This window comes from Hibiscus syriacus, unplaced genomic scaffold (genome assembly GCF_006381635.1).
Source record: "Hibiscus syriacus cultivar Baekdansim isolate YM2019G1 unplaced genomic scaffold, ASM638163v2 tig00110505_pilon, whole genome shotgun sequence".
NCBI classification, from domain to species: domain Eukaryota; kingdom Viridiplantae; phylum Streptophyta; class Magnoliopsida; order Malvales; family Malvaceae; genus Hibiscus; species Hibiscus syriacus.
The window spans coordinates 3,606,592-3,634,273 of record NW_024062765.1 but is presented as its reverse complement, the minus strand read 5'-3'; the positions used below and the strand labels follow the sequence as shown (position 1 = coordinate 3,634,273).

At 34.4% G+C, this 27,682-nt stretch overlaps 2 protein-coding genes and 1 pseudogene across 2 annotated transcripts; all 3 read left to right on the top strand.

Annotated features, from left to right (window-relative positions):
- Nucleotides 1–6,402: 6,402 nt before the first annotated feature.
- On the top strand, nucleotides 6,403–9,607 carry LOC120130049 (ferric reduction oxidase 8, mitochondrial-like). The gene is given in 9 exon segments (XM_039147397.1): nucleotides 6,403–6,777; nucleotides 6,884–6,977; nucleotides 7,054–7,239; nucleotides 7,341–7,578; nucleotides 7,666–8,002; nucleotides 8,080–8,338; nucleotides 8,434–8,951; nucleotides 8,954–9,151; nucleotides 9,280–9,607. Coding segments are annotated over 9 exon segments (2,298 nt in total). The 5' UTR covers nucleotides 6,403–6,491; the 3' UTR covers nucleotides 9,462–9,607.
- A 344-nt stretch (nucleotides 9,608–9,951) lies between these two features.
- LOC120130022 (serine/arginine-rich splicing factor 2-like) lies at nucleotides 9,952–10,356 on the top strand. The gene has a single exon (XM_039147377.1). The coding sequence runs from the start codon at nucleotides 9,952–9,954 to the stop codon at nucleotides 10,354–10,356; it is 405 nt and encodes a 134-aa protein (XP_039003308.1).
- A 12,482-nt stretch (nucleotides 10,357–22,838) lies between these two features.
- Nucleotides 22,839–26,865, top strand: LOC120129909 (annotated as a pseudogene).
- The last annotated feature ends 817 nt before the right edge of the window (nucleotides 26,866–27,682 follow it).

Sequence of the window (27,682 nt, the reverse complement as noted above, 5' to 3'; positions counted from 1 at the left end):
TTTAGACCCTTAAGTTTATGTTTTTATTATTTTGGCCTTTTAAGTTTCTTTTTTTACTAGTTTAGTCCTTTAAACTTATGTTTTGGCTGTTTTAGCCCTTTGAGTTTCTGTTTTGGCTATTTTAGTTCTTTAAATTCTTGTTTGTACTATTTTGGTCCTTTAAGTTACTATTATTTTCATTTTGGTCTTTGTAATTTTAAATATTTACTTTCTGACCATTATATTTTGGGTTGCAATATTCGTTTGTATTTATTTCAATACGTATGTATATATTTGTATGTTATGTATGCATTTGTATCATATGTAATTAAATATGTTTATCTTTATTTATTGTAAATAATTTTATTTCGCATGTTTCCAGTCATCATTGTTTTAATATTAGAAAAATGAGAAATTTAATTGTGAGGAAATCTACGAAGGTTTCTCCCAACTAAAGGGAAGATGTCTTTCCGAGGATTTTTCACACAAATGTTGTTTTATATTCGATATTTTTATTCGTTTCACGTTTATTTATTCCGGTGATTTTTCACTTTTATTTTGTTTTGTTTTATGGTATTTTATCTTAGCAAAATTGCAAAATAACGTTTTTGTGTAGGAAATCTATGGGAAAGTGTCTTAACTACAAAGGAAGTGCGTTCACGAAGATTGTTCACAATTTTTAAATAAATTCGGATAAATAGAAGGATCATAATTTAAATATATTTTTGAGTTTGAAACTTCCAATATTTAAACACCGTATAATTGTTTAGGTACCAAAATTTGGGCGTTATGAGGGTGCTAACCCTTCCCCACACGTAACTGACTCACACGTAATCGACTCTCAAACTTTTAAAAAATGAATCTTTGGTAAAACGTAAATCATTTTTTCGTTTAAGGTTTCCAACCTACCTAACTTAATGGTTGGTGGCGACTTGAAAATCAAATCGTTTTCCAAATTAATTTTAAATCACCAATTTTTCAAAATAAATGGTCATAATTGTTTTTTAAAATAATATTTAATTGTTTTGTAAAAAAAAGGTTATGACACCAGTAATTAGGTATTAGAGTTGGTAATTATGATTTGAAGAATGGCAGGGGTCCAGTTGGATAAGGAAATCTTAAATTGAATTACACATGTTAAGCTATGGAGATTATGACAAGATCGAGGAAGCAAATGGATTTAGTAGTGAAATAATGATTTGTGTAGATGTCACATTAAGCACGTATATGCAATCTAAATGGTTATCATCCCAAATGACTGTTACTGTGTGTGTGCAATGAGTTGCAGTAAGTGGAGGAGGATGGACCATATCGTAACGGTTATTCAATCTATAGTTCTTATATTTGCATATAAACATTTAAACTATATATAATATTACCGACTACATCTAAATTTTATTTGATCAAGTGCATATCAAAATCGTCAGTAATTAAAGATGAGATCATCATCGGTCCTTTTAAGTTAAGTATGATCAAATATCCATAATTTAATCTAAGCTTAATATGTACTCAAAGTCAGATTCGAACGAAAGTTTGTTAGGGATAATAGATAATGTTGGGGTAATGTATCTTGGGTACTGACAGTGTGGTATGTTTCGTACATTGGGGTGTATGATTAGGGGAGTGGTTTTGGCAATAGTGAGTTAAGTTCTCTCTGGTGTCAAAGGTCCAACCCTTCTAAAATTCATTTGTCCTCCGTCTAAGATTTAGGGCTAAATAGGTTGACGGAATGCTGGCAAGATTGACGATGAATGGATATTTGCGATAAAAGAGAATGAGAAGATGATAAGAGGTAAACAAACGTGAGTATATATGATTTCTCGTTGCTTTTTCCATAATTATCCTTTAGATTGATATATCTTGTTTCTAAACCATAAAAATTTAAAGGTTGAATCACATTAATTTTTTTTTTTTTTCTTATTTCTTATGTTTTATTTTCTATATTGTTCCTTTTTGTTGTTGTTAGTTTTTGTTAGTTTATTGGTTGCTGGGTTGGGATATTGATTGAAAGCAGTTTGGTTTAGTGGGAAATTCTAATGTTTTAGGTTAAAGGGGTATAGCGGTGGTGAAGGAATTGATTTACTTTTTTTAATTTAGGGTTATTATAAGGTAATATATGTTTTAATGATTTGAATATTTTTAGTTGAGGGTTTTATTGGTTTAGAATTTAATATTTATAGTGAGTGTTGGTGGCAGATTCAGATGGTAGGAATTTGATAGTGGAAAGTATATAGTGGTAGTAATATTTGAGTTGTGAGAATGATAGGAGTGTGCATTTTAGAATATTAGATATTATCTTATTTGGAAATTTAGATCACTAAAATTGTGATACGTATCCGATCTAAAAACCATATATCTAAAAATGTTGAATCAGATATCCAGATTTGAATATAAACTTTAATTCAATAAAAAAAGTAATTTTAAATTTTATGTTTTATAGCTTTATACAACACATTCTATACCTTTACTATATCACAACATACTTGAATAATTCTAAAAAAAATACATAATATCTTATTTAAAGGTTTGAAAAATTAATAATTTAAAAGTTCAAATAATTTAAGAGTGCAAAGAAAAAAAATTGACTGGGGCAGAGGGTTAGGGCTGGGGGTTGTGGTTGAGGGGTTGGAACTGTTGGACATGGGTAAAATCTTTTAAAAGCCACTTGTTTTTAGATTTTCAGATAATTTGAAATTGAAATTTCACCGATTTATATCCAATCCGATTATCCATTTTTTGTATATCTAATCTAAATTATCATAAAATTAAAAGATGAGTCAGATATTTGAATGTTCGGATTGTATTTTTTTCATACTACTAGAGGGTGAAGATGATTGTAGACAAATGAGGGAACTTATCAAATAACATCAATATATGCAGTGATGGTTAGTCGGAGAAAGAACTAAGGTGACGTTTGGTTCGTTGGAATGTTTCTGAGGGAATTAGAATCTGTGAAGAAATTGAAATCTGTCAGGAATTGGAATCCAATTCCATATTCTGTTTGGTTGGCATGAAATTGAATTGGAATCTAATTCCATATTTTGTTTGGTTCGCAGACATGTCAGATGAATTTGATTTCAGTAATGTAAAATGACAGGATTACCCTACTTGTTTTTTTTTGCTTAATTTTAGTTTGTTTTATAAATTACATGTAGCAATATATTAAAAAAATTTAAAAATATTAAATTTTAATTTTATTGATTGATTATTCATTTCAATAAATTATAAAAATCATGTTAATAAACATCATAAGTTAAAATTATCTTAATTAGGGATGGCCATGGGTCGGGTTGGGTCGGGTTTTTGGTCCACCCGACCCGACCCGAGAACAAGGAAACCTCCATCCGAGACCCGACCCTACCAAAATAAAGTTTCACCGACCCGACCCGAATATATGAATTAGAAACCCGACCCGACCCAAAATAATAAAAAAATTATTTTTATTCAATAAAAATGACTTAATTGAAAGAAAAAAATTATATATAGAGGGGTATTATTGTAATTATTCCTAAATATATAAGGTAAATTATATATTTTTTGGGTCGGGTTGGGTATTTTTCACCCTAAACCCGAACCCGACCCGAATATCACACTAAAAAAAACGACCCGACCAAAATAAAATTTCACCTGATCCGACCCGAATATATGAATTAGAAACCCGACCCGACCTAACCCGAAATAATAAAAAAATTATTTTTGTTAAATAAAAACAGTGACTTAATTGAAAAAAATTATATATAGAGGGGTATTATTGTAATTATTCCTAAATATATAAGGTAAAATTATATATATTTTCGGGTCGGATCGGGTCGGGTATTTTTCACCCTAAACTCGAACTCGACCCAACCCGAATATCACACTTAAAAAAACTGACCCGACCCGACCCAACCCGAATATATGAATTAGAAACTCGACCCGAAATAAAAAAAATATTTTTATTCAATATATGAATAAGTTACCAAAGATTGATGAGGAGAGTATGGTCAAATTTCAATTCCCTCCAACAAGAGAATTGAATTCCATCATAGAATGGATGAAATTCACTTTACCTCATTTGATGGAAAGTTGAAGTCATGAGGGATTCCAATTCCCTTTGAAAACTTGAACCAAACATGGGAAAGTGGTGGAATTAGATTACAATTCCCTTAATTCTAAGGAATTCCTACGAACCAAACGTCACCTAAGGATTTTTTTTTAAATAGAAAATGAAATAATAAAAAAAGAAATAAACTTTAACGTGACACATCAATTTTTATAACGGTACTGATCACAATAAAAAGAGATTTAAAGTTTAATGATTATATTATAAGTTTTAAAAGTCTAGTAATTAAAATGCAAGTTCCCTACAAGTTTGAGGGTTATTTATATAAGTTACCTAAAATTTTATTATGCTATTTTATTAATTATATATCATATATTTTTAAAATTTTAACGAAAAAGATTAATTTTTTTAAATTAAACAATTATGTTATAATTTTTGTAATTAGATATTTAATAAAATATACCTATAATCGGAGGATTATTTACGAATTTTACCTTAATTTTTATTTCTTAGTTTGTTTCTTCCACATTGAATACTGCCAAGTTTTCTGACATATCAATGCATATCCGTTATCATCTAACACTTTAATTCCCTGCTCATTTAAAAGCTGGCCATTCCTTTTTAAATAGTAATAGATAACTATAAGGTAATAAATATATATTAAAAAATTATAATATTTATATTTATTAATTTAATTAATCATCTAAAACAACTTTTTACTACCATTTAATCATAAAAGATGTAAGAAATCTACAAACCGAGCATTGATTTTGAAAATCATCCAAATTTCACAAAAATAGTGAAAATGGTTTTAACAAATCCTTTTGTTTTAGTTAAAAGTGTTCATTCGGTAAAAACGGTGGCCGACCGAACTGAATTATCATTAATTGAATTAACCGAACTTTCTTTCTTTAACTGTTAACCGAATCGTTTTTTAAATATTAACCGAACCGAATAAATTTTAGTTAATTCGGTTAATTTTCGAATTAACATAATTTTTTTAAATTTTCTAATTTATATAAAAATTGAATATTTTTTAATTAAAAAACAGTTTACAATTAATTTAAATAATATATAATTATAAAATAAAAATTTTATATGGATTTTTTAATTAATTAATATTGATTTAGGTTTAAAAGTTATTGGATCTTAAATTATTAATTGAGTTTTAAATTATTTGAGATGAACCCATATGTTATATATAATATATTTAATATTTAAAATTTAATTTCGGTTAATTAACCGATTTTGAATCGAATTAACCGTTAACCGAATTCTAAAAAATTTATTAATCATTTTTCGACCGAACTAATTTAATGACCGATCGAATTAACCAAACTAATTCGATTCGATCATTTAAAACCAAAAAAATGAACACCTTAGTTTTAGTATCACCAGACAACTTAAAAAAAAGTTGGCCAACTTTAAGCCCAAAGGGAAGGGAGTCAAGCCATCTCCATTGACTCTCTCTTCCACTTTTTACAATATAAAGTAAAATTATTTATATTAAATTTTAGTCTGAATTGTATATTTAGCAATCCAACTATTTTCACGATTTCGTTTTGGTCACGTAAATATTTAGCGATAATGTATTTACCCTAATTTTACCACATATTTGATGTATATTAAAAGATAGTTTATAGATTATGAAAAATATTTAATTATCGTAACAAAATAATAAAGAGTGTGTACATCAATATTTTAAATATAATTCGATGATTTTTATATTTTATTTGAAAACTCTTTTAAGTGTGGTAAAGTTAATATTATAATAATATGAAATCCAGTTAATTTGTGACGTCGATTTAATTAATAATATTATATATAGTAAATATAAAAATTCAATTTTAAAAACACAAAAGCTTATCAGAATTTAAAAAATATTAAAAAAATCAATAATTTATAGAAATATCACATAAAAATACCATGACGTGACATGTAGTTAACTTCAAACTAATAAAAATATTGTTAAAATAATAAATTGAGAAAATTTAAGAAGTGACAACCTATCTTGATGTAATCGAAAATGTGATAAAAATCATAATATTTTAAGTTGAACAGAACTTAAAATATTACATTTTCATTAATATTTTCAGTTGAATCTGAAATGTTACGAAGAATATAACATTTTCGGTTGAACCGAAAATGTTAAGAAAAAGATAATAATTTAAGTTATGCTCAACCTAAAATGTTATTATTTTTATCACATTTTTAATTACATCATAAATCATTATTTTTTAATCTTAAATTAAATTACCGACCAACAAAATCACCAGTCCGTCAAACGTAGAATAATGAAGAATTAGAATATCTAGTTGTTTGGATACGAGGGAAAGAATCCTTTTTTCACTTCCATCCATGAGGAAAGGAGTGACTCTGCAACTGCAAGTGGTGGGCACTCCTTGCTTATAGTTACAGCTAATGGGCCTAACTCCATTCTTTCTTTATCATCTACATATTGCTAGTGGTAATGGTAGTGCTAGTGCTAGTGCTAGTGCCAATCACAGTGGAGCCAAATCTTTTCTCTAAACACAGCTCTTTATATAAAGTCCATTCTCATACTAACTGCATCCTGCAACCATTTCAGAACAAATTAGAGATGGGAAAACCAGGGGTTGTTCTTGCTCTCAAAGTACTCATGATCTTAATATTCACTGCCTGGATCTCTCTCTGGTTGCTCAAACCTACCAATTTATGGACAAGAAATTGGAAAGCAGCAGAACGCAGTGCTCGAAGTACTGTGTTTGGCTACTATGGTAAATACTTGAGAATATTCAAACCTCCCCATATTTTTCCATATTCCTCACTTTCCACCCTGCAAATTATTTCATCAATATTGATCCAATAATGGGTATTTTACAGGTCTTGACTTTGCCGTGTATACGTTTCCTATAATTGCTCTGGCTATGGTTGGACTTGTATACTTGAATTTGCAGTCTTGGGGGCAAACAAGGAGGTATTATAATTATACCATTCAATTGCATCCTTTGGGTATATATATGCATATATGCTTACATTATTTGTGACTGTAGACAAACAAGGAGTCCAACTGCTGCTTTGTCAAATCCGCTTGTTACGAGTAATCTTATCGGCATTTTATCCAGTGTAGAGATTCTCTCAGTATTTCTCTTTATCTTCTTCCTAGCATGGACTTTTTATTCACGAATATCTCAGGACTTTACCAAGTTGGGACCTGTTGAATCTTTGAAGTTGGACTTGTGAGTTCCTGGGAATCTCTTACTATGATTCGTAACATGACAGATTCTAGAATCAATAATATCAAAAGTTACTTATCCATGAGTGTCTGTTTCGAATTTAGATGGCAATTCAAGTATCTAAAAGTGGCAACCCGATTCGGTTTGCTAGCAGAGGCCTGCCTGGCTTTGCTTCTTCTTCCCATTTTGAGGGAGCTGGCTGTGTTTCGAATACTCGGCATCCAGTTTGAAGCTTCTGTGAGATACCACATATGGCTAGGGACTGCAATGATCTGTTTCGCTACTTTTCATGGTTCCAGCACCTTATTCATTTGGGGCGTCAGCCACAATATTCAGGATAAGGTCATAGTAAATATGATTGAAACCCGTTACACTACTTGTTAAGTTTTCCTACATAATCTGACAGTGTCACATTTGTTTGAAAAACAGATAGTTAAATGGCAGAGGACCGGTCGAATATATGTTGCCGGAGAGATTGCATTGGTTGTGGGGTTGGTTATGTGGATCACGTCACTTCCTCAAATCAGAAGGAAAAGATTTGAAATCTTCTATTACATGCACCACATGTACATAATCTTCCTAGTATTTTTCTTGCTTCATGCCGGAGATCGACACTTTTATATGATCTTCCCCGGGGTGTTTCTCTTTGGTGTTGACAAGGTGCTTCGCATCCTACAATCAAGGCCTCAAACTTATATTCTTTCAGCAAGATTATACCCTTGTAAAGTTGTAGAACTTATCCTTCCAAAGAAACAGGTAAGTTCTGGTGTTTTTTTTACTGAATACCATGTCAAAAGAACGTTTGAGAAAGTTTAAACGATGTAGTTTCTATTCTCATTTCAGGATTGAAATATACACCCACAAGTATAATATTTATGAAGATACCAAGTATATCCAGATTTCAGTGGCATTCCTTCAGTATAACTTCGAGTTCGACTGTCGATAGCCATACGATGTCTGTTTTAATTAAATGTGATGGACGTTGGACAAATTCTGTATATGACAATATACAGGCTCAGCTAGACTCTGATGCTGAAAAGTTGAAATCCATACCTGTTGCAATAGAAGGCCCCTATGGTCCTTCCTCTCTTAACTTTCTGAGGTGTGAAATAGAATCATATAACTTGAGATTTCATGGTATCTAAAATTGAATTCTCTTCTAATTTTCTTTTTGTTGGAATCTAAAATTCTTTGCAGACATGATAATCTACTTTTGGTTGCTGGTGGAATTGGAATAACACCATTCTTGAGCATGCTGCATGAAATGGCTGCAACTCGAGGGAAAAGCAGCAGTAGATATAGAATCCCATCCAGAATTCAGCTGATATACGTCGTTAAACGATCCCAAGACATTGGCCCTTTAAAATCGGTTTCTCACCTACTGCAAAACCAACCCTCACAGAAATGGCATCTAAAACTAAAAGTTTATGTCACACAGGAAAAGAAGTGTGGTGCAACAGTAGGAGAATTGCTTAATGAGGCATCTCAAGTGCAGACAGTTCACTTTCGCATAAAGGGTCTGAGTTACTCGATACATGGACCGGAAACCTTGTATCGGAATGCTGCATTGGCAGGAATTGCTTCCGTTATATTCCTTGCTTTTCTCATCAGTTTCAACCGCATATTTGTTCCCTCTGAAAAGACTAGTGATGTTCACTCTTCAAAATTGATCGGTTCCTCGAAAATGAAGGCCCCTAAAGAAAAGGCCCCTCTTTGGTTGCTGATATACTTATCATAGCTTCTTTCTTCATGTCTTTAGCATGCACCGGTTTGGTAGCAATTATTTTGAGATGGAGACGACTGAATAAAGAAATACCGAATGAAGAAATGGTACGGCAACGAAGTTCGATAGAGATGAAAGGTGTAGTTGAGGAGGAACATGAAATCCAATTTGGAGGGAGGCCTGATTTGGAAGGTATTTTCATAAATATATATGCACTTCATTGAAATAGAACCCATACTAATCTGCTCTGTTCATCTTGTTATCATATAATGTTCTAATTAATATTTCTAACTCGTCTAAATGATGGAATCTCTCATCAGATGTGTTCACCACATTCCTGAATGAAACCGGTGGATCCGATACTGGAGTCTTGGTGTCCGGACCAGAATCGATGAAGGAGGCGGTTGCATCATTGTGCCGGAAGAAATCTGGGCGCTTTAAGCTTGGAGACAAGAAAAAGAAACCATGCTTGAGTTTCCATGCCCTCACCTTTACACTTTAGTTTCTTCACAGTAAAATAATAGTCATGAAGTCACAATAGTTCCACGGTTAACAGTTATTGTACTTCACCCAGATAAATACATATATAGATTGGTCTGTAATGTCTAAACTTGTAGCTAATGGGTGCTCTTGATTAGCTTTATATGAATCTTGAGCCTTTTGATAAATAAACCAAATATATATATATATATATATATTTATTAAGCTAAATATAATTACAAAGTAGTATTTGTTCTAACTACTCTTAACTATTTGACAATAAATGCTCAGTCACCTTTGTAATTACTGGTTCTCGAACCCGTAACCTCTAGGAATAACAATATTTCCTTTACTACTGAGTTAAGTTGGTTCGTACCCAAATATTTTTAATTTCTAATTAAAATCAAAGTTCGATTGATTTTATTTTCTCAATATTTTTCCCTGTAGTTTCGAAAAGAAAGGAAGGTACTAAATGAGGTAAAATTAGTTAGGATTATCTTACAAATCAAAACATGAGAGAGAGACGAGTGAGAGAAAGAGTAAATTTGGTCAGTCAAACGTCCTCCGGTGAGGAATGGACGGCGTTTGTAGATAACTTGAGCAAGAGAGTATCAAGGAGAGTTGTTAGAGAACTTTTTCAACACCAGGGTCAAGTAATGCGGGTTTACATTCCGAATGTTTCAAAAAATCCGAAGTATAGGAATCAAACGTTCGCTTTCATTCAGTTTGAGAATGAGGAAGGCTTAAAGAAGGCGATTGAAAACGTCAATGGAGCGTGGATTGATGGAAAGAAAGTGACTGTAGGGGCTGCGAAATATCAAAGTTATAGGTCTAAAATTGCAACTGCCATTAGATCCCAGAAAGAAAAAGATATGTCAATCAAGGGAGAGGAGAGGACGATAAGAGAGGGAGCATAATCTTTAAGCAGCTTGAGAGATGGAAGATCTTACAAGGATGCTTTGGTCTCAAATAGGAAGAAGAGTGATGAACCAGTGTTAAAGGAACATAGATAAGGGTGTTCCCGAAGGGCTCCTGGATTGAGAAATATGTGGGAGATGCACATCCCTGCAAATGAATCGGAGTAGTTTAAAAGATCTTTAACATGGATCATCAAACCTTTATTCGATTTGGAGTTGGTTCAAAAGGGATTGGTCAGTGAAGGGATAAACCAGCTAGGGTTATGCTTGGAACTCCTGTCTGGTCACTTTTGATTCGATTGAAGTGTTAAATGAGGTGTGGTTGAAGACGAATGATGAATTACTTTTTTGGTTTGATTGGCTTGAATCTCTTTTAAGCGAAGATGGAGTCCCATTGGCTTTCTGTTCGGTGGAATTTGATGGTGTTCCCTTATTGTGTTGGAATGCTCATTTTCTGGAGAAGCTTGTTGGGTGGTGGGGAAAGATGATATGCATTCAAGACTCTACGGTGAAAAGAGATGATAGGGTGTTGTTAAGGGAGGCGAGCCCTTTTGATATTCTTGAAGTGATCACATTAGGATCTTATGGGAGATCATATAAGGTAAAAATAAAGACAGTGTCTGTTTTTAGAAAATCATATGTAGTTTCAGAATTTTATTCAGCGTTGGCCTCAGAGAATAGGTCCGGTGAGGGTGCAGTGTCGGAGAAAGAGGAAGAATGTCGGGAAGCAGTGGTGGTTGGTCGGGCAGAAGAGGAGTTTGAAAAAAGTGATCAGTCAGATAAGGAAACTCGGTATAGGGTTGACACATTGATGGATAAGATTGAAGTTGATGATTTTGTTGGCGGCTGTGAAATGTCAAAGTCAACGCAGCAAGTATGTGATGGGGGAACATAATGAAGAAAGATTATCAGGATTTTTGGATTATGGGAGAAAGTTGACAGAAAACTTTGAGGGGTTAGGTATTAGGAAAAAATTTAAACAGCTGAAAAATGAACAAGCCCACTCTGAAAGTAATAGTGAGTCCATGTCTCCCTTATTTAGATTTTCTCCATCTGGGCCAACTATTAACTTAAAGATTATGGGAGTTGGAAAAAAAGAAAGAGGGACAGGCAGAGTCTCAAGGGAATTTGGAACTGGTTCTTCAAGAAGGAGGTGTACGAGGGACTGATTTAAAAGTCAATGGGTATAAATATAGTTCGCCTGAGAAGGTGATTACCAGAAAAGGTTTTCCTTCTCCTGTATCTAATCGAAGAAGATCCAACAGTGCTACTACTGTATTTTGTGAGAGACTGTACAGTAGATCAAGTAAGAAGTTTAATTCAGTGGAGTCGGAGAGGGGTTGTTCTGCGACTGATTTCCCTATAGAGGATAAGGAGTTTGTCTCTACTTGGCAGTTGAACAGAATGTTGAGTGTCAATTTTAAAGGAGGAAAGAGTGCTTTTTCAAATAAATACTCCGAAATGAATCATAATAATGGGGAAGATGGTGGGAATTAATCCCACAGCTTGGGGTAGGTGTAGTTTTCAGTTGAAATGGTTGGATTTTCGTGTGTTACTTGGAATATCAGGGGATTAGGAAGGAAAGAAAAGGTAAGGGCAGTTAGGAAGGTGGTTATCAATCGGAAGCTTTCATTTCTTTTTTACAAGAAACAAAATTAGAGAGGGTGAGACCTTCTTTGATAAAAAAGTTAGGAGGCAAGTATCTTGGTGGGTATGCAGAGTCACCGTCAGAAAAAAAAAACGTCAGGTGGTATCTTAAGCACATGGGATGAAAATTGGTTCAATCATCAGTTGCATCATTTCTCGTTTAGATTAATCGTAATTAAAGGAATAATTAAGGAATTAAATGAAGAATGTTGTTTTTTTTTAAATATATATGGTCCATCAGTTGAGTCGGAAATGAGGCTTTCTTTGAAGAATTATTCAATTATGTTGGTTCGATGGACTGTTCTGTGTGCATAGGAGGTGATTTCAATGCTTATTTATCGAATGATGAGAAAAAGGGGAAATCACAGAATGTTAACTCTATAAGGCTATTTAGGGATTTTGTGTTTCAAGCTAAGCTTTTGGATCTTCCATTGGCTGGAGGGAGTTTCACATAGTGTAACAATAAGGAAGAACCTTCTTTTGGGAGATTGGACTGGTTTCTAGTGAATGATAAATTTTTACTGATGTTCCCAGATATTGTTTAGGTTTTACTACCAAAATCTCTTTCGGATCATAATGTAATGACATTGGATTCGAGTAAGATTAACTGGGGTCCGAAACCTTTCAAACTCTTTAATTATATTATGGATGAGGTTGGATTTCAGATAATGTTAGAAGGAAAGATCAATGAGATGAAGGTGGGGAAAAAGAGGAGTATCAAAAACTTATTAAAGGAATCAAAGGAGGTGATAAAAAGCTGGTAAAAAAACAACTGTTTGCAATTACTGAAATTCATTGAGAATTTGGAGAAATCAATTTCTATTCGGGAAACATAAGTTCAACATGGGAATCCAATGGTTTCGATGGAGGACATTGTAAAATATAAGAGATAACTATGGTCCTGTACAAAAAAGATTAACTTATTTGGTTTCAAAAATCGAAGGCAATTTGGATAGGGGATGATGATCGAAACACAAAATATTTCCATCAGTGTGCATCGAACAGAGGTAGAGCTAATGCTTTAAAGTCGCTGGAAGTGGATGGTTCTCAAACTTCGGATCCAAATTTAATAAAATCCCATATCTTTCTTTATTTCAAGAAAGTATAAAATTGCAAGCCTACTTTAGAGGTGGAATATTTGGATCTTAATTTCAAAAGACTTTCCGAGGAGTAGAGAGACGGTTTGGAAAGGAATTTTTTAGAAGATGAAATTTGGGAGGCAATCACCTCTTCGGATAATAATAAGGCTCCGGGGCCGGATGGGTTGAATATGGGTTTCTTTAAGAGATTTTGGCTGGTTTTGAAATATGAAATTATGAAGTTTTTTAAGGGGTTCTATAAGGGGAAGAAGATAAGCAAGGACGTGAATCGCTCTTTTATTATGCTAATTCCGAAGAAACCAAACCCGGTTGGAATAGAGGATTATAGGCATATTAGTTAGGTAGGGAGTTTGTATAAGATTATGTCTAAAGTTCTTTCAAAAAGATTAAGGTTGTGCATAAACATGTTGATTGGCCATTAACAGTTTGCATTCATTCTTGGTAGACAAATTTGTGATTGTTCCTTCATTCCTTATGAAGGCATTGACTATTGGAGGAGGAAATGGAGGAAAGGTTTAGTGTTCAAAGTGGATTTTAGTATAGCATGTGATACTTTTGATTGGGAGATCTTACTCAAAATTATGGAGTACATGAGGTTCGGCCAGAGATGACGATCTTGGGTTTTAAAGTGTTTATTTTTAACTTCCATTTCAGTTTTAGTGAATAGATCTCCCATAGAAAGTTTAAAGTTTCACAGGGTTTACACCAAAGGTGTTCATTATCACCTCTTTTGTTCAATTTAGGGGGAGAATTTCTTAATATGTTGCTTTGTAAAGTAGTTGAGTTAGGGTTGTTTGATGGTTTTCAGATTGGATGTGACATAATTCTTTCTTACTATCTAATTTGCAATTCGCTGATGATTTGATAATTTTTTACAAAGCTTCAGAAGCTCAATTGAAGAACTTAAAGAGGATTTTGGTTATCTTTGAATTATGCACTGGTTTGATGTTGAATCTTTCAAAGAGTGAGATTTATAGCATAAATGTGGATGATCATATAGTCAAAGAGCGGGCAAGCTCTATTGGGTGTAGTTTTGGCGTCTTTCCGACGGAGTATCTGGGGCTTTCATTGGGTGCAAGAAGAAATTCGGTTACCCTTTGTGAACCAATTGTCAATAATTTTTTTCACAAGTTGACTGGGTGGAAAACATGAACTTTATCCCTTGTGGGAAAGGTTGTTCTAGTTAAATCAGTCTTGAATTCGTTACCAAACTATTATATGTCCTTATTCAAAATGTCAGTTGGAGTCCGGAGAAAGTTGGAAGCTCTAATGGCCAATTTTTTGTGGGGATGTACTGCTCAAAAAAAATCGGATACAGTAGGTGAAATGATTAATAGTTTGTAAAAAGAAAGATTTTGGGGTTTGGGTATCACCGATTTAAATGAGGAATAAAGCTCTTTTGGGAAAATGGGTGTGTAAGTTTAGTATTGAGAATGATTCTTGGTGGAAGAGGTTGGTTTGTTGTAAGTATAATTTAGATAGAATATCTATTGCGATGGACAATTGTGCATCCTCCATTGCGTCTTGGCTTTGAAAAAGAGTCATTAACAACTATCGATCGAATGATGCTTTTTGTTTATGTTTTCATAATCATCTTATTTTACAAGTGGGGAAGGGAGAATCCATTTTGTTTTGGCATGATAGTTGGTTATGTAATACACCGTTGAAGTCTAAATATCCAAGGTTGTTTTCTTTGTCAGTAAAAAATGATGGGTAATTGCGAACTACAAAAGTTTTAGCAATGGGAGCTGGGTTTGGGACATTCAATTGAGAAGTAATTTTATGGAGAGTGAGTTTGCTTTATGGTATGAATTGTTTCTTCTGCTGGAAAATGTTCGTCTTGACTCAGAGGTGAATGATTGCTAAACTTTGAAGGGTAATAGGGAAGGTATTTATTCGTTTAAATCTTGTACTAATTTAATCTCTACCTTGTCCACTCCGGAGTTGTGTTGGTCTAAGATAGTTTGGACTGGTTTAATGCCTCAAAAAATAGAGGTGTTTATTTGGAAGGTTTTCCACCAGAAGTTGGCAGTTAAAACCGTCTTATTGAGGTGGAGTGTTAGAGGTATTGAGGATTCTTCCTGTTCGGTTTGTGGTAAGTATACTGAGTCGGTGAGCCATTTGTTCTTTGAATGTAATATTGTTTGGGGGATTTGGGTGAGTTTCTTCAAATGTGGAATTTATATTCTATTTTACCTAATACTCCCGAAAGTTTTCTGTTTTTCTGGTTGGATTTAGTTCCTCAATCGGAGAGTTGGAAATTTGTGTCGGGTATAATTTTATGGACTGTGTGGAAATGAAGAAATGAAATTATGTTCGAGAAAGGTAGTTTGTGTAACACCCCCAACCCGTATCCGATCCGGATACGAGTCCGAAGTGTCACATTGACTTTTCAAACATTTATTCGTATAAAATAGTGGGTAATTTAAAAACTTTGATAACATTTAAATTATTTCAAAACGTTTACAACAGATATCAGAATTCATACCATTTATATCTTTAGACTACATGCCAACTACACTCTGTAAACAGTACATACATTTTGATCTGACATTTGGTAAGGAGAACTGACCTGTCTTGCTCCGCATTACTCTTTATTCTTCTCGAAACCTACGTGTGAAACAATCACACGCTAAGTCGTTGACTTAGTGAGGCAATAATTAAACATATAACAATAAATTCATGAACGTGCATTCATACCATTGAATCATGACATTTCAATATGCAGTATCTATTGCATGATAACAAATATATAATCATGTCATACACACACAACATATCTTCTTGTATTACTTTCACTTTTCGTTTGTCTTCCAATTGCATTGCCCATGTATATTATTATCTTTATCAACATCATTATAATTCAAGCAACACATGACATATCACCATAAGTATATACATCACATATATCTTATACATTACATTCCATGTTATCTCTTATTAGCCCATGTGCACCTGTGAGAACTGTAGATATGTGAGTCTATTGAGGTTGTGCACCACTATGCTGTCACCACAGCTCATATAAATGTCCCGAAGGACCTACCCAGAGGTCACACAGACCCCGGTAACTATCCAGAGGTCATAAAGATCCTCGGTAACTGTCCAGAGGTCATAAAGATCCTCAGTAAACTGTCCATATGTTCCTTAGAACATAGGTATACTGTCCATATGTCTCGAAAGACATAGGTAAAACTGTCCATATGTTCCGTAGAACATAGGTAAACCCTCGACTCTTGGCATGCCAACTATACCCCTAGCTCTCATATCACATAACATGGGCATTATCATTTATAACATTTCATATCACTTGTTCTTTCTCTCTGTCACATACCACATGTAGGTGTAACCATATACTTCATATCATATCACATGTATAACATATTGCATATTCATGTAATCATATAGATCATGTCACATGGCTTATATCATTTCTCATATTCATATATATATAATTCACTTTTACATATCACATTTCTTTTCTCCTATTTTTCATATCATGTCTCTTATAACCACATATGTCTGTCTTATCTCATATCCTATAATTCTTTAGCTATATCTTATCACATGTTTATATCATATAACTTATGTAATCACATATACTATTTATACTAGTTCACATAGCTTATTTCACTAACATGTATTCACATGTACATTCACTTTTCGTATGATTTCATAATCATCTGTCACGTAGCTTATAACACTTCTCTTGTGTTCATCTGGCATGTAACTCATTGTCATCTCTATTCTCGTATGATTCTCATACACCAAGTATATCACATAGCTTGTTACCTATATAAATATTTTCTCATAACTTATCATCACATAGTTCCCATAACATTTTCCTATAGATTCATAAATCTTTACCATATGACTCATGTATTATATGTTCATTTCCGCTCATATATCCTCTCTATATAACTTGTTTACATATTCATATAATCATTCTGTCAATGTCTCCTCATTTATATATCATTCTTATATTGCCCTATAAATCAATGTTATTTAACTTATCTCACTTTTCATTTAATCTCATAAGTTGGTTATACAATTCCTATATATATATATATATATATATATATATATATATATATATATCTAACTCATGTAATTTATATCCTTTCTCTTGTTATCATATAAATCATTGCCATATAACACATATCATATAAATTCATACCACCTAACATGTAATACAACTAAACATATTCATGTAATATACAATCATAATCATATTGGAAACATATTCGCAAATCAAATTTCCATACACAATACGTATATTCTAATAGTACGCACTCACCTGGCCTCACTAGTCAATATCGATCTGTTATCTTTCCTTGATCGATCTTACTTGCCAAACGTTCCGGAGTTGCTTTATGCGTAGAATCTTTGCCTTGCTCTCCCACGTATTAAGAAGAAGAAAGGAGAAGAGCATTCTCGATGGTTCTCACATATCCCACGTTTATATTACCTTAAAAAAAATATAAAAATCCTTCTGGTCAAATGACCATAATACCCTTAATTTCCTTTAATAATTACCAACTAACCTTCAATATATATTCAAATAATCATTGAATTCCTTCATTCTTCTACTTTAGTCACCAAATTCTGAAACTTTACAATTTGGTCACTAACCCGGTATTGCGGATGTTACAAATCCCCTCCTTTTAAGAAAATTCGTCCTCGAATTTTCACTGCACATCTTAATAAGAACATATCTTCTAATGTTCTTATGTTGCTTCCCTGACTTATTCTTTCTTGTCATCATCAGAAACTTACTTTTCAATCATTTAGTTTTCCGACTATCTTTTTCGTTTATACATTCATCCTCTGTTGCTTATCATATCAACAATAACCAGTAATACCAATCCATTGTTGTTTTTTCTCTCATTCGATTATGCATCTTTCCTTTGACCTTTCTAAAATTCAATATAATGTCACTCATCATGTTGACAGTAACATCCATCTCTATATCATAAATCCATTTATTTCTTCATAACTTCCTAATTACCTTATAACCATACCAAACTTGTATTTCGTCATCATTTAACCAAAACACAACTTTAAATCTTCTACAATGTGATTAAACATATACTTAAGGAGTCAAACAATATTTTCACATCACCTTGCACACTTGTCTTATTTCTATATCAAAATTGTCCTCTGTACTTCCATATTTATCGTATCTGATCCTTTAAATCAATACCTTTCATTTCTTTATTCCTTATTCCTTATACATAAATCATATATTTCCTTTCATGTTCACATACTCTTGTCTTATCACTTATACTCATCTTTATGTACCAATCTTCATCGCATCCTCATTACTCTAATAACCCATTTCTTATACATAACTTCATTCTTTATCACTCTTATACTTGTATTTTTCTTCCTAAAGGTTCCATGAAAATACTTATCTCAGTTTCTACATCATAGTTATCTGCTCAGAATATACAACCATATTCAAATTCACATCATAATCAATTAACTCAACTTTATTTTCCTTCAATCTTATAACTCTATCACCTTTACTCTGACAGCTAGTCAATAACATATGTTTAATCTAGGGTACAAACCCTAATCAACCAAACACATACATCCTTTCAAATAGAAATTATCTCAACATTCGCTTACTCAACTTATCAATTTCACCTCTATTCTCATACATCCTGAAATTCTTTTGCTTCAACTCAACATTCTGACTTCCTGTGTCCTATAATCTGATCATCGATACACATTCTCAAACTCTTCTTATCAATCCTCAGCTTTACTTAAATATACAAATTCTTACTTCCTTTCCTTTACTATACCACATTATTATGATCCAAATATGCAACTGTATCCAGATCCATTGCAGATCTGGTTATCATATCCTGACAATATCTTATAATCTTATAATTCCAGTACATTTTTATCACATACTCTAGTTAGCCCATACTAACTCTTTTCATCTTAACTGTAAACCCTTATCATAAACATACTCTTGTTTATGCGCAATACTATCACTTCGTTTCAAACTCATAAGCTCTGACTTTATACATCTTATACACTTGTCACTGATGCACTTATCCTTGAGTTCTTCTATACGTACTCATCACGTCCTTAGATCTTTTTAACATTCTTATGGTGACACCGGTTCACCATATTTTATCTTATCCACATAATAACTCTATATCGTTTTTCCGATTCCAAACGATGAAAACTTTCTATCATTATTCAGATATGATTTCAGCTTTCTGAAATCAACTTTTGATCTTACTAGGCATTTCCTGAGGTGTCCGCTCTTCATCCTGCCTGGCCAGGGCAAGTGAATAGCTATCACAATCAGGAATATCACCTTTCACTTACTTCGAAATTATCACGATCGGATTTCTACTGTATTTAACTATTCTTATTCTATTAGCAAGACAACATACTCCTTACACAATAAGATCAGAATTTTTTTTTTCAATCTATGTTGGCATGTACACCTTTTATGACACTTTGGACTTCGGTTTATGCCGAGAATCGGCTAAACCTTAGCTCTGATACCATTAAATGTAACACCCCCAACCCGTATCCGATCCGGATACGAGTCCGAAGTGTCACATTGACTTTTCAAACATTTATTCGTATAAAATAGTGGGTAATTTAAAAACTTTGATAACATTTAAATTATTTCAAAACGTTTACAACAGATATCAGAATTCATACCATTTATATCTTTAGACTACATGCCAACTACACTCTGTAAACAGTGCATACATTTTCTGATCTGACATTTGGTAAGGAGAACTGACCTGTCTTGCTCCGCATTACTCTTTATTCTTCTCGAAACCTACGTGTGAAACAATCACACGCTAAGTCGTTGACTTAGTGAGGTAATAATTAAACATATAACAATAAATTCATGAACGTGCATTCATACCATTGAATCATGACATTTCAATATGCATGTATCTATTGCATGATAACAATATATATAATCATGTCATACACACGCAACATATCTTCTTGTATTACTTTCACTTTTCGTTTGTCTTCCAATTGCATTGCCCATGTATATTATTTCTTTATCAACATCATTATAATTCAAGCAAACATGACATATCACCATAAGTATATACATCACATATATCTTATACATTACATTCCATGTTATCTCTTATTAGCCCATGTGCACCTGTGAGAACTGTAGATATGTGAGTCTATTGAGGTTGTGCACCACTATGCTGTCACCACAGCTCATATAAATGTCCCGAAGGACCTATCCAGGTCACACGACCCGGTAACTATCCAGAGGTCATAAAGATCCTCGGTAACTGTCCAGAGGTCATAAAGATCCTCGGTAAACTGTCCATATGTTCCTTAGAACATAGGTATACTGTCCATATGTCTCGAAAGACATAGGTAAAACTGTCCATATGTTCCGTATAACATAGGTAAACCCTCGACTCTTGGCATGCCAACTATACCCCTAGCTCTCATATCACATAACATGGGCATTATCATTTATAACATTTCATATCACTTGTTCTTTCTCTTCTGTCACATACCAATGTAGGTGTAACCATATACTTCATATCATATCACATTATACATATTGCATATTCATGTAATCATATAGATCATGTCACATGGCTTATATCATTTCTCATATTCATATATAAATAATTCACTTTTACATATCACATTTTCCTTTTCTCCTATTTTTCATATCATGTCTCTTATAACCACATATGTCTGTCTTATCTCATATCCTATAATTCTTTAGCTTATATCTTATATCACATGTTTATATCATATAACTTATGTAATCACATATACTATTTATACTAGTTCACATAGCTTATTTCACTAACATGTATTCACATGTACATTTCACTTTTCGTATGATTTCATAATCATCTGTCACGTACTTATAACACTTCTCTTGTGTTCATCTGGCATGTAACTCATTGTCATCTCTTATTCTCGTATGATTCTCATACACCAAGTATATCACATAGCTTGTTACCTATATAAATATTTTCTCATAACTTATCATCACATAGTTCCCATAACATTTTCCTATAGATTCATAAATCTTTACCATATGACTCATGTATTATATGTTCATTTCCGCTCATATATCCTCTCTATATAACTTGTTTACATATTCATATAATCACTTCTGTCAATGTCTCTCATTTATATATCATTCTTATATTGCCCTATAAATCATGTTATTTAACTTATCTCACTTTTCATTTAATCTCATAAGTTGGTTATACAATTCCTATATATATATATATATATATATATATATATCTAACTCATGTAATTTATATCCTTTCTCTTGTTATCATATAAATCATTGCCATATAACACATCATATAAATTCATACCACCTAACATGTAATACAACTAAATATTCATGTAATATACATAATCATACAATCATATATTCAACATATTGGAAAGACTTGTCGCAAGTCAATTTCATACACAATACGTATATTCTAATAGTACGCACTCACCTGGCCTCACTAGTCAATATCGATCTGTTCTTTCCTTGATCGATCTTACTTGCCAAACGTTCCGGAGTTGCTTTATGCGTAGAATCTTTGCCTTGCTCTCCCACGTATGAAGAAGAAGAAAGGAGAAGAGCACTCTCGATGGTTCTCACATATCCCACGTTTATATTACCTTAAAAAAAATATAAAATCCTTCTGGTCAAATGACCATAATACCCTTAATTTCCTTTAATATTACCAACTAACCTCAATATATATTCAATAATCATTGAATTCCTTCATTCTTCTACTTTAGTCACCAAATTCTAAAACTTTACAATTTGGTCACTAACCCGGTATTGCGGATGTTACAGTTTGGATAAAGTTAAGCTCTTTTTTCTGGTCAGGTAGAGGGTGGCTTCATATTTTTGGCTAAGTATTCTAATATTTATATCCCTCTGGATTGCCTAAAAGGAGACTTAACTTTGGCCAATCAACATCGTATTCCTTCGAGGTCTGTTTTGTCCGAGTCTAAGTAGTATCCCCTGGATTTCTTAAACTTAATGTTGATGGGGCAATTAATTTTGATTGGGATGCAATGGTATTGGTGGTGTGCTTAAAGATGTTGATAGTAAAAGGTTGGAGTTTTTCTCAAGTTCGACTGGACCAGGCCCCCCGATCTTTGCTGAGTTAAAAGCAATTCATGTTGGGTTAGATTTGTTTTTGTAATCGTTGGAGGATAAAATAAGTTAATTCTAGAGAGTGATTCCTACAATGCGCTAAAGTGATTTCCAATCCGGAAACATGTTCATCTTTATGTTCATGTGTTCAGAGTTATAGCCAAGTTAGTTAGTGAGTTCACTGTAATTACTAGGCTTGTTAACAGATGTATAAATGGGGAAGTTGATCGTTTAGCTAAATCAAACATAGGATAACACAAGGTTTTTTGTTTTGTTTATATTTGGTGGTTGTCTTTGGGGTTAGTTTAAAGGGGTTTTCAGTTGTATTTTATGTTCTGAACTAGTTATATTTTGGGCACTCTTTACCTCTTTCCTATGATCATTGAGTTTTTAGGAGCTTAATGGTTATGAAAGAGTTTTTTAATGAGGCCCTATTTCTATATATAAAAAATACAGGCGGGAGAATTGTATTTAGAAATAGGGTATTATGGAGATTAATTTGGGATATATGACTATCCCTAATCTTCAATCTAGACATAATCCATTCATCTGATCAAAACAAGGAATGCTCTTTTGTTCAGTGAGTTTTCGATTCGACGCCATGAAACTCTCATTCTATTTCCCTTCCAAATCAAAACCCACCCAAAAAGCGGCCATCTCCAACCTCTCCGCCGCCCAAGAAGCCCAAAATCATAAACAATTCATCACTGAATTTGACCATTCCAAAACCCTAGTCAATTCTAAACATTCCTTTGTAATCCCTCCCAAACAAAACGAATGGCGTCCCTACAAGAAGATGAAGAATCTTGACATCCCTCTCTAATTCGATATCTCTCGTAATCTCCAATTCGAGCTCGATTCTTCATCTATTAATCCCAACTCTGAGTATGGAATCTCATCAATATCCGCAACAACTCTACCTAGGGAGAGACAAATAATATAGAGGTAGCCCCTGCCAGCATCCTTAGCTTCGGTTGAGACGGTCCTTCTCCAGAATTTTAAATATTATATAGAGAGGCTACGTGAGGATCGAGGGTTTGAAGAGTTTGAGGATATGTCTGTGGAGGGTTTTGGTAAGGCTTTTCTTGTTGGTTATGGGTGGGTTGAAAGTAGATGAATTGGGAAAAACAAAAGAATATATTAAAGTAAAACAATACGAGAGCAGGATTGATAAAGATGAGTTAGGGTTTACTTCTAAGGAACCTAAATCAAAAGATAGATCTAAAGATAGGGCACACGGTTCGAAGAATGTCAAAGAGAATCTTGTCAAAGAAGAAAGAGTAAAGAATGATGTAAATGGGTTTTTTGTGGGGAAAGATGTTAGATTTATTGAAAGGAGATAGATGGGTTCCAAAGGTACTATAATGGAGAAGTTGGGTGGTAATTGGGTTGTTTTAAAGTTGAACAATAGAAATGAGGAAGTTAAATTTCCTATATTTGAGATAACTGATTTGGGTTCCAAGGAAGAAGAGAAGTGTTCGAGTAAATTGAAGGACTTGAAGGTTAGGGAATAAAAAACATCGAAACATAACATGGGTGAAAGAAAGTCTAGTAAACGGAGAATAGAGAGGGAAAGAAATGAAACCTAAGATAATGTTGAGAGAACTAGGAGTAATGGCGATTGAGGGATTTCTTAGCTTAAAGTCACATTAGGATTCGAATCATTAGTATAAGTTTGTTAAGAGGAAGGTTGTATTTGAAGAAGGGACATGTGGTGGATGTTGTTGGACCATACATGTGACACGGGGCTAGACTGTCGGCTAGTTGGTTTGTGCGACCTTTAGATGCCTCGCTCGGTTGCTCAGTGTCTAAGTCAGCCTAAACTCTTCGGTTGATGTTGCTATAATGATAAGCACGATAGAAAAGCATAAAAAATATAAGTACGCGTGTATGGTTTAATTTTGAGTCCAATATCATCGGTGACCTTTTTTTATATGAATAAATCGATTGCCCCGATATTCACGAGGGCAGCTCTGAATTGTCCAGTAAGATTGATGTTCACGTACATTAACCCTTGCTTTCGATTTTGATGTTGTGTAACTTGGAGTGAGTAATTTTGTCCCTTTGTGGTTCCTTCCCTCGGTGATCCTTTCCTCGCTTGGAACTTACCCATGGCTTAACTCTTGTAATTGAGCTATGTTTACATACTTCTTCCTGTGAATTGTCGTCTTCTACAACAAAAACTACGAGTTTTTCAGTGTGGGGTCAATCTCTTGCAAAGTGTCATTGCTCATGGCAATTAAAGCAGTTGATCGATTGGATATCCCTATTCTCTTTTGACTTATTGCGTCAATGGGTTCTGCCTTCTGTAGGCTCATCATCATCACTTGATAGGCTTTGTTGCCTTCATCTTGGTTTCTCTTACTAGGACCATCGGCTTTTGATTTTGAAGGCTTGGGTTTCTTAACACCAAGTTCGATGAGGGATTCGGTGATTGTCAAAGCTTTAGACAATTCTTTGACACCCCTTCTTTCCAACTCGTTTTTGGCTCATGGCTTTAATCCGTCCATGAAGGTGAACAACCCATCCTCTTCGATTAGACTCGGGAAGACTTGTAGACTTAACTTGGCAAATTGTTGAACATGCTCCCTTATAGAGCTTTCTTGCCTAAGACGCCTTAGTTTTTATCATACCTTGTTCTCGGCATGATAAGGGTAAAATTGCTCTTTGAAATCAACTTGAAATTCTTCCCAGGTTCTAATGGTGGTGTCATCTCGTTTCATCTCGGTGCATTTACGTCGCCACCATAAAAGTGTTAAATCAGTTAAGTAAATAGAAGTAATGTTTACTTTCTCAATATCATTCTCGATACCCATAGCTCGAAAGTATTAATCCATGTTCCACATAAAATTTTCAATGTCTTTAGCCGACCTAATCCCTTTGAACTTTTCTGGTTTAGGGGCTTTAGCCCAGCCTTTGGGGACGCTTGTTAGCATACTGCCAGCCACAGTAGCCTTGCACAAGGCCACCTCGCTCTTGAGTTGTTCGATCTCTTTCTTTAGGTTTTTAACCTCGATTCTGGAACCCTAGTTTTTAAGTTCTTCAACCTCTTGTGTTAAGGCCGGAATTTGGGCTTCCAAAGCATCATCTTATTGGGAACTCTTCGCATCTAATCCGTTGAGTGTCATTTGCACATCCTCCTGGATGTTCTGCAAGGCTTCAAGCTTCTAGAGATCTAGTGATCCCAGCATCTCAAGATCGATGGATTATAACAGATCCAAAACCTCATTGGTCTCTCTCGCATAGTCCTCAAATATGGTGAGTTTATCTTGGAGCGATGAGAGCATGTCCTTTGATGTTTCTCGCTTATTCTTTGCATTGTAAGTCTCGACGCCCTCAGATGTTGTTTCCCCTCGCCACGTTGTGAAGCCATCTCATCTAGTCATGAACTTGGCTATGATACCACTTGACACGGGTTAGATTGTCGGCTAGCTGGTCTGTGCGGCTCTTGGATGCCTCGCTCGGTTGCTCGAGTCTAAGTCAGCCTAAACTCTTCGGTTAATGTTGTTAGCGATAAACAAGATGAAAAAACATAAAAAATGTAAGTAATCGTGTGTGGAAAATTTTTGGCACGAATGCTTGAGTTTATTCACACAAAACTCTCTATGTCCAATGGAGGTGGGGAGGCATCCTTTTATAATGAAGTCCCGTTACATCTCATGACAACTCCTAGTCTAACTACAAGTAAAACTCTTTACTTTTGTTGAAACTCTAATTTTTGAGTCCTATTCAAACAAGGACTATGCTACTTGGATTTATTTTCCAAGGAATGGTCGGCTTTATTAGGTAGACGGGCTCTAAGTCGGTGCTGGCCTCGGCCCTTGGTGTACCTTCGGTGTGCAAGCTTCATCCATGTGTGCCCTCGATGTGTGTTGCCCTCGCCCTCAAGTAGCCTCATTTATGCGTTCATCTCGATTCTAGGCGTACACCCAGTGTGCGTTTCCCCCGACCCCAAGTGCGTCCCATTGCTTGTTGGTTAGAGCCCTCGGCTGACCTTGTCGTGCGTTGGCCTCGGCTCTAGGTGCATCTTGGTGTGCGGTGGTCACGATCCTAGGGGACCCTTGTTGTTTGATGGTCGTGCTTGTAGGTAGTTTGGGACGGGTGTGTCTTGACCCTACTCGACTCTGTGTGCACCTTGGTATTGGCATGACCCTTATGGGCCGCTTAGGCTGCGTCTGTCACACCCCTGTAGGTGTTGGTCTCGGCACCACAGCGGGAGCAGCTTGCCTTGTACTGGTTGCGGCCCCACTGGTAGTCTGTTGTGGGCCGACCTCATCCACAAGTTCGCGGTTCGTGACACATGTGTGACATATCAATGGATGAAAGTAAGGAGTTGATTCAAGGGGTTGACCAGCAACTGCTTGAGACTGCATTGTCGAGGCATGGCGGACCAGTTCTTTTTTTTATGGTAGGCATAAAAGTGTGTATGGAAATTTAGTAGAGAGGGATTTAGATAGAGAAATGGGTGTTGTAAGAGATGCTGATAGTTAGGAGTTGCTAAATGTAAAACTTGAACAAATGGGTGTTGTAAGAGATGCTGATGGTCAGGACTTGCTAAATGTAAAACTTGAACAGATTTAGTATATGGGGGATCCAAGTTATCTTGGGCACTGATTATGGCATTTGCCTTCTTTCCACAATAATCCATTACATACAAAATGATACAACCAATAGGTATTTTCCGCTAAAGAGTGCCCTTTTCTGTTAAATTTATGTTTATCATCTATTGTTTCCACTTTTGGGTCCAAATATAACTATTCCTGTTGTATTGTGATTCATGCATAATGTGTAAGCTTCTCCATTAGTGTTCAATTGGCAGTTTAAAAGATTTCAGTTTACAGATTAGAAATCCTAGCAAACTGAAAACGAGGATAAATTTCTTCCTATCAGTTAATAGCTTCTACCTGCCCCCTATCGACTTACCCTGACTACCACCATGAAACCAACGGTTTTTAAAGTGGGTGGAAAATGATATCAGAAAATCCTAGAAGAGTTAATATATGCTGTTTGGAATGATAATAACAATGAAGAATTGTTTTCAGTTGTGCGGTTGGCATTTTGTAAAACTGGATATGAATTGATAAAGAATTACATTTGAGGGATAGATCCTTTATTTGCTTTGCTTAAGCTTCCATTCAAAAGGGATTGATCCTGGATTAAATAATATAACTGGAATGAGCAAAAGGTCGAAAATACCCTTCCCTTTCATGTTTATGAAAATAGTAGCTGGTTTCTCACGGTTTGTTCTGTCTGTCATCTTATTGTCACATCCGCTTCCTAGCTATCACGCTCTTTGGGGTAAAGTTGACTAATGTAGCTAGGCTGTAAGGGTACTTAAAGAGATAAAGAAGAGTGAGAATAGGTAGGATATCTTTTAGTGACAATGAGACCTCCACTGCATGTTCTATCCTGTGGTTAGAAATGATAAAAA